Genomic DNA, 15,759 nt, shown 5'->3' on the forward strand with positions numbered 1-15,759 from the left:
GATCGAATTGGGAGTGTAGCACATGGGAAGTATTGTCTAAAATGTTGTTGGCCTGTTGAATAACGGACTGGCCATATATGTCCTGGGGAGCAGGTGGTGAGGGCTGCCCGATTACCATCCCTGCTGTCCTAACCAAGCTGGTTATCTGAGCTTTAGATTTAACACTTAGGTTCCCAAACCAACTGGTTATTCCAAAGCGCAGGACTGACTCAATGGTTGCTTTATAAAAGATCAACAAAATATTTCTGCCAACTCCAAATATTCTCAGACGTCGCAAGAAATGAAGGCGCTGATGGATCCTCGAACAGACATTGATACATGTGTCTGCCAGTTAAGCCTGCTCTCCATATAAATCCCCAAGTATTTGTAAGAGGAGACTTGCTTGATATTCATGCCATTTATAGAGATGGGGAGAATAGGCCAAATCTTTTTTTTTGCGGATTTAGAATCATATGAAGGAAAACATAGTACCTTAATTATATTAAAATTTTTGAGTGAGTTGATTTTTTTGAAAATATGCACAAAATGAGTTCTTTTACTGTTTTTTTCCAGAGTTTTGTGCTGTCCTTGAATGGTATTTTGCAAGAGAACAATCTGCACTAGGGAGGAAAAAATAATCACTATCTTTTTTTGTTGTTGTTATTTGCTTCCCTTTGTTATTGGGTTGGGTGACAGTGAAACTCCTCTTCAACGAAACCTATATGGGCGAAAATACCCCCCTCGTGTGAAAAAATATTCATGCATGAAAGCCATTCCCACTTTTCTGCTCCCCCCACAACGAAAAGTCCCCTTGTTCCGTTATACGAAATCGTTTTCTCTGCTCTTGCCTCGCAATGAGATTCACTACAACGAAAAGAAGCCTTCCGCAAAAGTCTAATCCAACCTCAGCATGCCACAGCGACCTCTACTGCTTTGTTCGGAAACGGCAACAGCAACCATCACACTGGTTTACACATGCGCAGTAGTACAGGAAGAATTTGTTTCAGACGCAGCACGAACGTTGCATTGCTAAAATGGCAACAAAACGGACCTTTGCATACCAAGGAGTTAAGAAAAGAAACGCTTTAACGCTTGAAGAACGTTTTTTGTGTGTTCGTGTTTACGTCTGAGATAAAATTTGCTTCAGTGAAAAGTCCCCCCTTTTAAAAAAATTCTTGCTGCAAACATGATTTCGTTGTAGAGGAGTTTCACTGTCGTATGTCTTTTTTATACATGGAATCAGAAATGTATTATGACAAATAAAAGAACACGTATTTAGTGCATGAGCATTTATTTTGTCCATATTTAAAATGCAATTTTTGTCATGCATCTATTAAGGAATTGCATAGTCCTATTTGGCCCCCAAGTAGCACTGATGAAAAATTGTGGCCCCTTCCAGCATTCAAGATGAATGTCCCGGAGCTAGATGAAGTAGTTCAGAGCATCCCAGGTGGAGAGAAAGTTAGTTATGTTCATGAAGGCAACTGTGGTGATGAAGAAGGGATGGACATGTTTGGTATTCAGGACAGCAACTTAAGAGGGACAAAGCCTGGTCGACATTGCCCAAAAAGTTTTGAACACATTCTTCCAGAAGAAGCAAGAATTTTGGTTTTGGGGGTAAAAGTACACAGAGAAGACCAGATTAATCTTGTGCGGATTATGTAATATGCAGGACTGTAAAGTGAGAGTTAAGGGTATAGTCCGAAAGCGTAAAGATGGTGGTGGTAAAAATGACTGATGGAGAGGAAAATGAAGACAAAAGAAGAGCCAAGGACCATGTGATGGAAAATGAGAAATGAGTGTTGAGCAGTTTTCACTGATTATGTAAATGATTTCTCACAATTATTTAAGAAACGGATAGATGTCTTCATGCCTGGACTATCATGAAATATGAGAAATTTTGAGAAGCTAGAATCGTCTCAGTCAAGTTACAGCAGCTTTCATTGTCACGGTGAACAATCAAACTTTGCATCGTGATTACCACGCCCTTTGCTGAAAAGTCACACTATTCAGCATAGAGCATGATCAATGTCTTGAGACGTTGCTGGCAAGTTTTCAGATGCATTCGTTCAAGGGGCTCTAACAAAATGGTGACATACACATAACTTCTGGCATCTGATTGAAGATTGGCATTTTTTAAGCATGTGTTGGGGAGTTATGAAGCATTTCCTCTTTTGTGGCAAAGGAAATGTGAAACAAAATATTTGATGCCCCACCCCATCATGTAGTATTTTGAAAACTCAGGATTTTTTTTCAACCTGTTGTTGTCCTAGGTCTTAAGATAGTACAGTCCAAGTCCGGCTGTTCTCCAACATAACATTTTTAATTCAATAGCCTCGGCGTAGTGGCAGACGTCCAGTTGCCACATCGTCTACCAACGTTCCATGACGATTGATGTCTGCTTTGCTCTGGCCACTTTTCTGTTTTCTCTCACTTTTTAATTTACATTCACAGCAATTAATTATTTGAAGGTCTTTAAACACCCATAACAATACAAACACACTTAAAGATAGAACACAAAATAATATCAAGCAAAAATGTCACACGTGCTTGGTAACAAATCTCATTTAAAATTAATGAATTTACCATCTCACAATATTCATCAATAATCATGCCCAAAGATGTACATGATTAAAAAGAACCTAGAGCCGTTGCTTTCTGGAGGCATCAACAGCACGATTTAAGAGGATATGGCATTAAATAATGTTCAGCAAAAATTAGGCTAAACTGAAATACTTCCTTTGTCGTTCTTTCAGATTCATAGTGTGCCACTATCTAGTGGTTGAGAGTGGAATTACACCCAAAATAAATGGGAGGCAGGAAAAAAAATATAAAGTGCACAAAAACCAAACCAAAAAATAACAAATAGCTGGACCATGAACACAGAACTGACGATAGAAGAGGGGGGTTACTGTTTATTAAGCCTGAGCAAAAATGTCCATTCATCACTTTTGCAATACTTTCCCCTTGCAATCGAATATGGATTCAGTATCTTCTCCCCATAATTCTGTATTGATTCCGTAAATTCTCTTGAATTGTGAATCGAATCAAATCGACGTGTTGAGATGTCTTTGACTGTACAGTGTTGAAAAAAAAAACAGCAGTTTCACGAGATGGGATAGACACTCGAACCACACTACACACAAACAACATGACAACAAGGAAACACACTTGAGAAGTTGCCATCCTGCAGCTGAACACAAAAGGTGAAGACGGTGGTTTTGGGGCGCTTGAAGTTGGCAGAAAGAAAGCGACTCGCTCATAAATGTGATGGTTTTACTTGGACAGTGACTGCCTTCTACGTAACTATCACTTCTCATTTCATTGAGAGTCAAGAAAAATCAAGTTTACATATACTTTACATGCACTTACATTTTCAGTGTTAAACACAACTTTCATTTATTTTTATTTTTTTTACTTTTGCACTCTACGCCAAAAACTGTTTTATTGCTAAAAAAATGGTGATGTGACCTTCCACATATGTTGGGTTATTTTCCTTATTTCTTTTACTTTTTACTGAATTTATATCAGAGATTTAAATTGATAGAATTGCGGATAAGCAGTTTAGAGAAGAGATGGATTGATGGATTAATCAACTCAGAAAATGAAAAATCTAAATCTCACTTCAAGGAAAAGAGGTTCAATTTTTGAAAGCAAACGCCAGGACCATTCCCAAAGTTGATTCAGCTGCGGAATCGGAGCATCACCGGTGCAGAGCTTGCTCGGGAATGGCAGCACACAGGTGTGAGTGCATCTACACGCACAGTGAGGCAAAGACTTTTGGAGGATGGCCTGGTGTCAAGAAGGGCAGCAAAAAAGCCAGGTCTCTCCAGGAAAAACCTCTCGGGACAGACCGATATTCAGCAAACGGTACTGGGGTTGAACTGCTAAAACTGCGGTGAAGTCATTTTCTCTGATGAATCCCTTTTTCGATTGTTTTGAGGCATCCGGGAAAAAAAACTTGCCCGAGGAAGAAAATGTTTTGTTTTTTGCTGAAAGTAAAAAAATCCTAAGACCATTCATATGTGGGGTTGCCTCTCAGCCAAGGGACTGGACTTAAAATTTTTTATCTAAGAACACATTCATGAATAAACATTGGTCCCAAAACATCTCCCGAGAGCAATTTCTCCCAACCAGTTAAGTACAGTTTGATGATGAACAATATCTTTTCCTGGATGACAGAGCACCTTGCCATGAAACAAAAGTGATAACTAAGGGGCTCGAAATTTTGGGTCCACAGCCAGCAAACTCCCCAGACCTTAACTCCATTGACAATTTGTGGTCAATCCTCAAGAGTTGGGTCGACAAAAAAAAAAAATTCTGACAAAATCCATCCACTTTCATTATTATGCAGGTGCGTGGGCAGACAGATGGATGGATGGACGGTCGCTGTCTATAAAAGCCTTTGACACTAAAGAAATTCTGGTATATGTAATTATGCTCCAGTGAATCATAGTAACCTCTGACAAAAAGACTGATGCAGCAAATTTTGTGAAAACCAATACTTGTGTCATTCTCAAAAATTTGAAAAGGAGGAATGAACCCTTTCTGGTTTCAAAAACCGGCAACTGTAATTTAAAACAGGAGTTAATTAAGAAACATAAAGTAAGGGGAACATAAAAGCTCTTAAATGACAAGGATTAAGGACTTTATGGCGGAAAAAGTTTAGCATTGGATGTCGCAATACATCCTAGCGACAGAAGAGCTAAAAGTACAAAAGTACACAAACAACTGATTTGTTGTTGTTGTTTACTTCACAAGAACTGATGACATTTCATTTAAAGTGCATCAAGTTGTCTGTTCTTGGCCGAGATTACTGCTGCTACTACTGTTCATTTGCTTAAATTGGATTCCGGTGACGGGCTGTGAGGTTTATGACTAGTGAGGCACTACTTCCCTGGAGTCAAATGTAAAATTATCAAACCAAAATAGAAAATTAGCTCTTTTGACCTTCATTCAAACATTTTCCCGGGATTTTTTTCCCCCCACTGAAACGCATTTTGAATGTTTATTAGTGTTTTATAAAGAACTTCGGGGCTTTGTAAAAATAAATAAAAATATATATATTTCTGCCCACCCCCTATTTTTGGGGGGGAGGCGGCTTTCTCTCGAGGCCATTCAGAGTGTAGTTGCCCATCCCTTACTTAGGAATTGCAAACTATGTGAGGGACATCACAAAAAGTAATATCTTAGAGAACGAAAATGGACCCCCTCAGTACCCTTTTCTCTGACAGTGTCGTGGGGAAATCTTCTCCTTTCATTTGGTGCAGGTCCCATCGAGATGGGAGACCTCGATTTATTTGAGTGTTGTGGGCGTTTCTTTGAGGATAGAGTATCTGAAAAACCTTGTCGTTTGAGTTGTCTGTTTTTTTTGTCACTTTACTTTGAGCGTTTAATTTGGACTCAAAGTTGAAATTCATTTCAGTCTGCCAAATACATTTGTCTACTGTATTAACATGGCCATCTAGTGGTCACAAAGTAAAAGTACACTGATAAAGTACATGCGGTTGCTTTTGGGGGAAAAAAAAGGGGAAAAAAGTTTTCATGGGTTAAGAAAATATTGTGTACCTAATGTACACTATGTTACCTTTTCAGCAGATTTTTCTGACTTATTTTTCTCTGTATCAACTAAATGTATGTTCTTATTTGTGTAATTTTGTATAGTATGAAATATGCATTGACATGTAACAGGTCAATCGCAGCAAGAGATGTTTTATTTATTTACAAACATTTTAAAGCTGTAAAGACACATTAGTGTGACGTGACCTTAACCGGAAAAGACAACATAGTTATATAATGTCAAATTACTGTTAACTTGTGCATTGTAAGTAGTAGCTCCAATCAGTCAAATATTTAATCCTTGCTCTTCATTTCTGTTCCTTCAAAGAGTTATGCAGTTTTTAAACTTCTGGTACTAATTAATATTGCAAATCAAAATGAAAACGCAAATCATTTTGGAACTCAATATTTTTTAGTTCAAAGGTCAAAACAATACAGCACAAAAGCAGTTAAGGCTATTGGGCCAATGCTTTGTCAGATCCAATAATCACTCCAACTTCCTCTCACATTCCAAAAATATGTTTATTAGGTTCAAGTCTCTAAACTTTCCAAGGTGTAATGTTGGTGTGAATGGTTTTTTTGTGGGTGTGTTTATACGTGCACCAATTAGTTGCCAACCAGTTTGGGGTTTTACCCCCCCCCCCTGCCAGCTCACTCATGATTTTTGTGAAGATAAACAGTCTAGGAAATGGATGGACTGTTCCTCTTTTTGTTTAAGTAGAGGGTGCGTTACGTTTATTAGAAAGCAGCAATTTAATTACAAAAAATAATAACAACAAACTTGTGTCATCGCCATTGTAGTTTAATTTTAGAGTCGGACTTCCTGTGACTGAATGCTCAAATGGCCAAGTAAGCATGATGAAGTTGTGCTAAATCTGCCTACTGAGCATTTTAATGTTTTTTTTTTTTTTTTGGTCTCACCACTGTTTTTTTTTTCTTCCGATCCATCATGCAACGTTCAGGGTCGCAGGGGTCAATGTCCCTAACTTTCTCAATCATATGATGCAAATACAGTAGATGAGCCACAACTACAGCGTCTGTGTTTTTATTCAACAACACAAGTATTATTTACATTGTACACTTACCACAAATACACACGCAACCCCCAAAGGATAAGCTTTCACCCATAACAAACCCACCCAGTCCGTCCACTTCACCTGTCAGTCATTCCTGGGTCCCTGGTGCTCAGGAGCCCAAATGCCTGTCAGACCTCCAGCAGCCCCTCAAAGAAGTAACCTCCCCCTTGTCACATTTCACCCATCCCTCCCCTACTTCACCTCAATCCTTGTCAGACCCCCCCAAACAAAAATAAAGTCACATTCTAGAGAGTGGTCGGGGCTCCTGCTATGCAGATCAGTCAGTGGATGCATGATTGTCGCTCACAGGGTTGGGCCCTTAATCCTATTGTTGCTCCGACAGGATTACTCTGTGCGGTCCCTCTCTCCCTGTGGCAGTGTGTGAGAGAAAGGCTAGATTAAGGGGATTAGCATGTATCCTTCTGACTTGTCAAACTGGGATGTAAGGAACCATTGACTTTCTTGGGATCCTGAATAAGAAGGTGCCGAAAAAAAAGAGGCCATGAAAAGCGGCAAACAAACAAAAATTCCTCAAAGAACAATGCGATTTGTTTTCTTTTGTTCTCTTGAACTGGACTAAAAAGTTCAAAAGACAAGTCGTGAAGCAAGAACCTCAAGAGACGTGGGGAATGCGGCAAAACAGAAGAGGAAATTTTACATGACGGCAAAGAGGGTCAAGGAGAGTGAACTAGTGTTTTAGCACAGACTTACATAGTACTTTATATTTAGCACAAAAGGGGCTGGTGCTTTTTAAAATGTAAATCATAGCCCAGGATTGGATTTCATCCCATAATAGAAACTGTACTACACGAGAAATGTAGATTGTTGGTAAATGGTAGGGTTTTAAGTTGCATTTGGAGATGTAGCAGCAAACTGTCATGATTTTCTGAGCCCACGTGGCAATAGCTTTGACACAATGATGCCAGTCTTTAATCCAGTGCCGTCTCAGGGATCTAAGGTCACAGGCATCCAAATGTTGTTTTTATGGCCTTGCCGCTGACGTGCAGAAATTTCTCGAGATTCTCAGAATCGTTTATTGAACATTTTAATATTATGGACTGTAGATGACGAAATCGCGAAATCCCTTGAAATGGTACATTGAGAAACATTGTTCTCAAGCTGTTGGAGTATTTGTGTGGAGTAGACAGTTGTTCACATAATAGTGAATCTCGCCCCATCCCTGCTTGTGAACATCTAAACCTTTCGGGTTGCTCCTTTTATACCTAATCATCATTTAACTAGTCTGTTCATCTGTGGGATTATGCCCTAAAGAATTTTTTTCCAGCTTTCTTCAACTTTCCCAGCATTTTTGCTCCAAACTTTTTTTGGAACGGAGTGTAGGCATCAAATTCAAAAAAAGGGAATATTTGGAAAAAAAAACAACCCCAATAATGTTCATGAGTTTCAACATTAAATATTTTGTCTTTGCAGTGGTTCAATTGAATATAGGTTTAAAATCCTTAAAAGGATTAGGAAGTTATTTTCAAAATGAAATTAAAGGGGGTATATACCGTAAATTATATGTGAAAGTAACCTTTATAATTGTACATGATAATATATAATCTGGGCGGCCCGGTAGTCCAGTAGTTAGCACGTCGACTTCACAGTGCAGAGGTACCGGGTTCAATTCCAGCTCCGGCCTCCCTGTGTGGAGTTTGCATGTTCTCCCGGGCCTGCGTGGGTTTTCTCCGGGTACTCCGGTTTCCTCCCACATTCCAAAAACATGCATGGTCGGCTGATTGAACACTCTAAATTGTCCCTAGGTGTGAATGTGAGCGTGGATGGTTGTTCGTCTCTGTGTGCCCTGCGATTGGCTAGCTACCGATTCAGGGTGTCCCCCGCCTACTGCCCGAAGACAGTTGGGATAGGCTCCAGCGCCCCCCCGCAACCCTAGTGAGGATCAAGTGGTTCGGAAAATGAATGAATATATAATCTATTTGTTTTGTTAATGGCGCTTTGTTACAGCTGCATAACTAAAAATGAAAAATGAAATGATCGTGAAATATGATGTCGGCATTAAAGCAACGTATCATATTTTATCTGACAACGTCAGTGGCTGCACAAAAGATATGATCCCTGTTCAACTAATCGTAGCTAATTCAACCGAGTAGCCCTGGTTGGGGAGCGCATTTCAAAGCGTGGTTCAACTTTGGGTGGACCTAAACGTTTGACTCATGCCGCACAGAGTCTAATGCAGCATTCGAGCAAGGTAGGAAGTCAAGTCTATCCCGCTCGGATTGTGCCAGGTCTGACTGACCTCAAGCGCTTGAGGCGAATGTAAACAACAAAGAGCTGATTCTGATTAATTGTTTATTTTTCTGGTTCATCACAACACGTGTTGGCCTCCAGCAAACCTTTTTCATCATTTTCTGAATTGAAATAAATAAAGGAATATCTTTGAAGCATTTCATTCATTTCACCAAATAACCTAATGCAGAAAGATAACGTCATATACAGTATTCACAAATTCAGTACAAATCACGTTGTGTTACATAAAGTTATTTCGAATAACTAAATCATTGTAAGAATAAATAAAGCTTGTAATGTTCATAATCTTGTAATGTAGTTAGGTTTTGCCATTCACGGTCTATGTCTCCATTGGGGGTCGCCATTGTCGAGTGAACTCGGAGTCCTTTTTTTCCGATTTCGCAATTCGGACCTCTCAGTTCAAAGTGGTGATCTATTGCACTTTTTCAGGTCGTAAGTTTGAAAAGCCCCATTTCCCGCTTTCGGCGAATGCAGCATAATTGGCCTTTTTGGTGTGCCGTCTTATGAAGCCACGCTTGTTTTGTTTTTTTAGCAATTCATCGAGTGTCCAACAGAGAGTTGGAGAGCCACTGAGGCTCGTCAAGCTCAGGAGCCCTGAAAATGGGGGAGTTGACGTTGCTTCTGGGTGTCTTGGCCGTTGGGTTCAAAAGACGCCCGAAACAGAAATGAGTGCAGTGTAGTGTCGCATGTCTCCAGCAGAGAGCGCACTCCCTGTGTGGTTGAAATGGTAACTGGGCTTTCACTTGTATGGCGCTTTAAGCTTTTCCACCATAGGAACTTTCAAGTGCTCTATCTATACAGCTGAGTTGAGTTGAGATAAAGCGTTTTACGTTGTTTCTTCATTCAGACACTAAGCAATCGTATCTTGCATAAGGACACTTCGTCATGGTTACAGTTGCCGAAAACTAACCCGCAACGGCGGGGTTGGGACAGGACCACTTTACCACTGATGCAAGCCGCCATTGAGGTTTGTATGCTATTTGGGTTCGGAAATACCAGTTTATTTTCGTTTTCAAAAGTTAAGCGTGACCTCATAAGACGGCGCATTATTAAAACCGGCAAGGATGTAGTTCAACAATAATAATAAAAATAAATTTAAAAAGAAGAAAAACTGAAGAAGTCAAGAATCCATCTGGGTGTGGACTTTTAGGTCCACCCCAAGTTTACCCACGCCTCGAACTGCGCTCGGCAGCCGGGTTTTTTTTTATGATGCATTCGCAGAAAGTGGGAAATGTAACTTATCCCACTCGCATTGCCCCTGCTCCGATCTCAAAGCATCCGATGCGTTTGTAAACAACAGAAATGGCTTATTGCGATAGATTGTTTATTGTTTTGATTCATCACAACACATTTTTACTGAAATCAAGCCTTCATCATTTACTTAATTTATATTAATAACGGAATATCTTTAAAGCATTTCATACATTTCACCAAATCATGCCGCGAGTGGAAATAAGGCGTATCTTCTTGCAGCCAGTACAAATCATGTGCAAGGTGAAGTTATTTAGAATTACTAAATAAAAATGATAAAACATAAATAACACTAAATATTTGAGTAGAATCTTATAAATTATGATTTGCCATTGAAGGTCTATATCTCCATGGTGTCGCCATTGTCGAGTGACGTTACTTTGAAGTCGATCGATGAACTCGAGGTCCTTTTTTTAACTCAGACTTCGCAACTCGGATCTCTCTGTTCGATGGGGCGTTCCAGAGCACTATTCCTCGTCGGAAGTTTGAAAAGTGCGAATTTCCCACCTTCCTCGAATGCAGCATACTCAACTGTTCAAGTTTAGCACAACTTGTTTTGTTTTGTTTATTGGTCACTCTTGTAGATGTTTTTCCCCTCCAACAATGTGACAGTTTAACAGCACATTGGCCGTTCATAGTTATCGGATTATAGTCTTTTACAGCAATGGGGATGTTTGAGTACACCGTTGGACAAGAAAATTTTGCGACTGAGGCCACAGTGCCAGAGGTAACGTTGAAAGGTTAATGCTAACGTTAGCCCTAACATTATAAAACGATTGACTGATAGCCAAGAAGCCTTTGGTTTCCTATTACATATTATTTGTGACACGGTTTGGTCTTCAACTACAAACGTTTTACAATACAATACATTTTTATCTATAGGGCGATTCTTTATGTCCAACTTTTACTTTTCATCGATATCAGAGTTAATTTGAAAGCCTGCCAGTTGAACTCTATGGCGTGTTGCGATTTCAATTGCCACAATAATCAAACTCAAAATTCATGTAATTTTAACAGCATTTATGTTTCTACCACACAGAATGTGAACCAAGTGATTTGGTGTATTTTTCTATTAAATTATAGCACAAACCTTTTTTAGATGAACAAGGTCGATTCACACATTTTTTGTGTGTGTGGGGCGGGGGTGTCATGTTATACAGTATCTCACTTTTGCAATGATGAATTCTCATTCAAGCTGTGTTCTAACGAAATGGGAGTATTTGTTGCAGAGCAGCATCCTGAAAGTGTTAACATGTACTGGGAAAAATCCTGTGCATTAAATCGATTGAATCCACTGATAAACGACCCTATCGCCTTTTTTTCAAAAGAAAAAAATTGACGCCAGAAGAAATAAATAATTGAAATTGTATGGATGAAGGAAAATGTGTTTCAAAAGTGGTAGGTCAAGAAAACTGACATGACTTCTAAGCAAATTCATGCATCCACTGATCAGACAGGCGAATATCAACACCAAAACTGCATTTTGTGTCTACAGGAGAAGTTGGTGTGCATGGGCTTGAACAACCAGAGCTATATCTGTGAATCTGGTCACTGCTGCGGAGAAACACAGTGCTGCAGCTACTACTATGAACTGTGGTGTGAGTCATTCCTCTTTTGGCATGCAGAGCAGTTTGAGGCGGAAACATTTAAAACCAGATTTTATGTCCATCCATATGGGTGATTCTCAGAATGTGTAGTCCATCCTGAAGGTCAAACGCTGACCCGCTTCGAGAGGCATTATTTTCTTCTCTTAATAATCAATGACTAGATTTCTCCGCTTACAATATTGCAGAAATACTGAAGAGATAAAATGAACAACTTGACAGAGATTTGTGCTGTCGTTTGTGTGTGAATGTATTTTGAGTGGTGAGAAATAGCCTTCGCAGTGACATGCGCGCACACCCAAGCAGTTAAGAGCCCTATATACCCTTAAAATGTATTAGTTTCAAAAACAGAATCAATAACTGACCAAATGTCAATGCAACACAATATCGTTGAATCAAGTCCACGCTGTCCATAATGTGATATGTCACCAGAAAAAAAGTAGTTTAGGTTCATTGCCTGTTTCCACGAGGTGCCACCGACTATCTACTACTGTAATGTACTGTATACTTCCACCCGAACGACTTTTCAAGTGTAAAAATAATATAATTATTTAACTATTTTTTGGGTGGGAGGGAGTACTCAGTGCTTGGTGTCCAGGTATGGTATGATACAATGGAGTAGACCATGACATCCAACAATTTCTTGCGAAAAAAAGCTGAGTGAAATGTCTTTATTTATTCTGAATATACCGCAGGAAAGTTTGATTTAAAGCGTATCTCATTTTGATCTGGTTTTGAACAAGTTTATTTGTGGGCTCTCATGTTACACTCCTGGACCACATTTTCTGAGAGCCACCCATCTTGGGTTTGTTTCTTTATTCTTTTAATATAAGAAATATTTTCATTGAATCCATACTTAGGCCAAACAAAAAGAAGATGGTGTGTTTCCGGTAACATGAAATTTCAGCATAGGGTCGGTAGGTCGGACAAAGTTTTTTTTTTAACAATTTTTTTTTCCATCAAAAATTTAAACAAAATAACCATAAAACATAAAACAAGACATTGAACCCGCCGCTGCGCGGCCGGCGCCGTCTATTTAGTTTTCTCCCCGTTCCGGACTCGGGGGGCCGGGGCTCGCCTCCGCCTCCGCCGCCGTCCTCCTCCGCCCTCGGTTTTTACTCGGCCCGTGGTGTTCATCAAATAGTTCGCTGAATTTTTTTCGATACATCAATGGATGCTATTTTCTTAACATTACGGTGCAAGCATGCGAATGTAACACAGAAAACGTGGTTTAAACTGTCGTCGGAGATCGCGGCCTCCGCCATGTTTCAATGTTGTTGACAGACGACAGAGCAAACGATGCACACGCTCAACGTGAATATCGCGAGAGTTTGCACCAATGTAAACCCTCTACACAAAAATGTAGAGGGTTGTTTGAAAAAAATGCCCACCGTAGTTTTTTTTTGATGTAGAAATTCTCGGTCGGTCGGGTTACCGGAAACACACTACTTTTTTTTCTACGCCTTAGAGTAGATTTTACAGAAAAAATGTCCTTCATGGCATCATTAGATGCCAGGAATTTTTGTTGCTGTCCGTAGATCAGGGGTCACCAACCTTTTTGACACTGAGAACTACAGTAATCCCTCACTGATCGCGGTTAATGGGGACCGGGACCACCCGCGAAAGACGAAAATCCGCGAAGTAGGGTTTAGTAGCCAATCAACATGGCTGTGCATTATGGGATAGATCCGCTCGTGCTGTCATTGGTCGATGTCATGCTGGGAACCAATCAAGCTACAGCCATGTATAAAACCTCTGAGTCATTGTGCATTTTTTTCTGAATACAGTACTTTGGAAAAAAAAACCCGCGATGCACCGAGGCTGCGATAATCGAACCGCGAAATAGCGAGGGATCACTGTACTTCTTCGGTACCGATTAATTCAAAGGGCGACCTGGTTGATACACACTTCCGAAATAACAAATTTGCTCAAGCTACTTTTAATAATGGTATTATTGTATGTCATTATTCAGAATTCATGATAGTCATATGTGTGAAGACGTCATGCTCATGATTTCTCACAGTCACACACAGAAGCAAATAAATAACAATATGCAACACTTTGGCACTCTGCCGGTGTTTGTGTTTTCAAATGATAACTTCAACAACAGTCATAAAAAAAAAAAAATTAATAAAAAAATCACAATATCTCATCACTGGTGACCTCATGTGGTCCTTGAGGCCACCCACAGTCAACGCATTGGTGACCCCTGCTCTATAATGTATCATAGCAAGGCTCGAAATGAGTATTTTGTCATTGCAGTATTTTAGATAAAACATTGAATACCAATACTGAGAAACAAAAACGTGAAAGTTATTCTGACACAGTACTTGAACTACAGAGACTGTCTCAAAGAGATTTGCTGGGCTGGACACATACACGTGAACATGCCGTAACGTGCTTACATCATGGGAAGTTGGAGATCGAGGCTCACTCAGTGTTACCTACACTATATCAGTAAGGAGCTTGAGCTGACTACCAGTACTAGCGCGGATAAACATGTTACAGAGTTGCTCCCAAATCAGTAATCATTGCCTTCGTGGGGGCGAAAAAGTTGCAGTTTTTACAAGCGTCATTCTCACCAAGGGATGATTAATAGTTATTAACAGGAGACAAAGAAGCCTTGCTAATTGCTAAGATAACGTAAGATTGACACGTAATCGTCAAACACCGAAATTAAGTGCTTGGATCATTGAATACACTTTTCACAGACGTCAAACATCACAAACTTTGAACAGTAAAATTGCAGGGAAAATTACTAAGTGTTTGAAGAGAAAATTAAACACAGTAATAGGGCTGGGCGATATGACAATATGTGTCATGACTTAGATAGAAATGAGTCTATCGTGTCATATTGTACTAACGTGCCTATCGTCACTTATCTGCGGCAGAGTGCATGTTGTGAAAAATTGTCAGAAAAGCTTGATTTGACGAACAAATGTTTTCATGACGCATTCTGCCACACGGCTTCCATCAAGTGGCAGACTGAACAATAATATGAGGAAGTGAATCATACCCGACATTACAGACGTAAGGTTCAAGATTAAATCTAAGAGTCAATGAAGCTGAACAAATAACAAGGTAGGTGAATGCAAATAACAAATGCTACTGCTTTCGGAACAAATAAGCTAACAACCACAAACAATTTATTGTTAGTAACTATTTTTTTAAAAAGGCACTTAAGTCATGCTGGGTACCCTTTCACTATACAAACAAAGCAGTTTTCATTTTGAGCCTCAGTAAAACAAAGAATAACAGAACTGAGAATCACAGACTTAAGTTTTTCCTTTTTCTCAACGGCAGTGACCATCCCATAAAGGTTCATTGGGCTGCTTATGTCACCTGCAGTGTGTTAGTCATTAGTTCGAGGCAAGGTGCTGTAAAAGCTAGTTATTGATAGCAAGTTTAGCAACGAGCTTTGACTACTGCCTGCCAAACAATGTTGCAAGTTCGCTCCAAATTCAGGAATCTCAGCCTCCATCAATTCGCCTCTATGGCGGTGACTGAACAAAACTTCTTCCAAGTATCTTACTCACAAAGGGGATTACAACGAGTAATTATCAGAGGGAAAAATGGAGAAGTCATGCTACTTGTTAAACCAACACAATGTTATTGATTGTAAAATACCTAATTAAGTGCTTAGGTGAAGGAGTACACTTCACAGTGGACACACTGGAACCGCGTTAAAGCGGAGCATATCCAACCTTGGACAGCGAATTAGCAGGCAATGTAATTAGTGTCTGGATAAAAACTTAATAGAGACTATTTCTACATACACAGCAAAACAGGAAATTGTCCTTCCTCCCTTATGTCAGCTGGGAGGAGTGGTAAGAAGATTCAAAGTATATTAATATTGAGGAAAAGTGATTCAGAAAATGGAGGCATGCACTGCATTGAATATACAAGTGTGATTAGTTTTCACAAAGCAGTCCTGAATTTTGATTTAGAGTTTTGAGATCTGGACAATAAATTTTCTCAAAATTACATCACAGCTGAGCTCTTTTTTTTTTTTTTTTTTTTGT

The 15,759-nt window shown here is 39.6% G+C and overlaps 1 protein-coding gene across 2 annotated transcripts in view; it reads left to right on the forward strand.

Annotated features, from left to right (window-relative positions):
- Nucleotides 1-10,637: 10,637 nt before the first annotated feature.
- LOC109523221 (WW domain binding protein 1-like) overlaps nt 10,638-15,759 on the forward strand; it is an 11,593-nt gene continuing 6,471 nt past the window's right edge. The window contains exons 1-2 of one of the 2 annotated variants that reach the window (XM_019882228.1): nt 10,638-10,860; nt 11,629-11,731. In XM_019882228.1, coding sequence (XP_019737787.1) covers nt 10,798-10,860; nt 11,629-11,731 — 166 coding nt within the window. In that variant the 5' untranslated portion in view covers nt 10,638-10,797. Of the gene's footprint in view, nt 10,861-11,627; nt 11,732-15,759 lie in introns of those variants that run through there. The other variant, XM_019882229.1, reaches the window with a different exon arrangement.

Source organism: Hippocampus comes, unplaced genomic scaffold, assembly GCF_001891065.2.
Source record: "Hippocampus comes isolate QL1 unplaced genomic scaffold, H_comes_QL1_v1.1 scaffold36, whole genome shotgun sequence".
NCBI classification, from domain to species: Eukaryota; Metazoa; Chordata; class Actinopteri; order Syngnathiformes; family Syngnathidae; genus Hippocampus; species Hippocampus comes.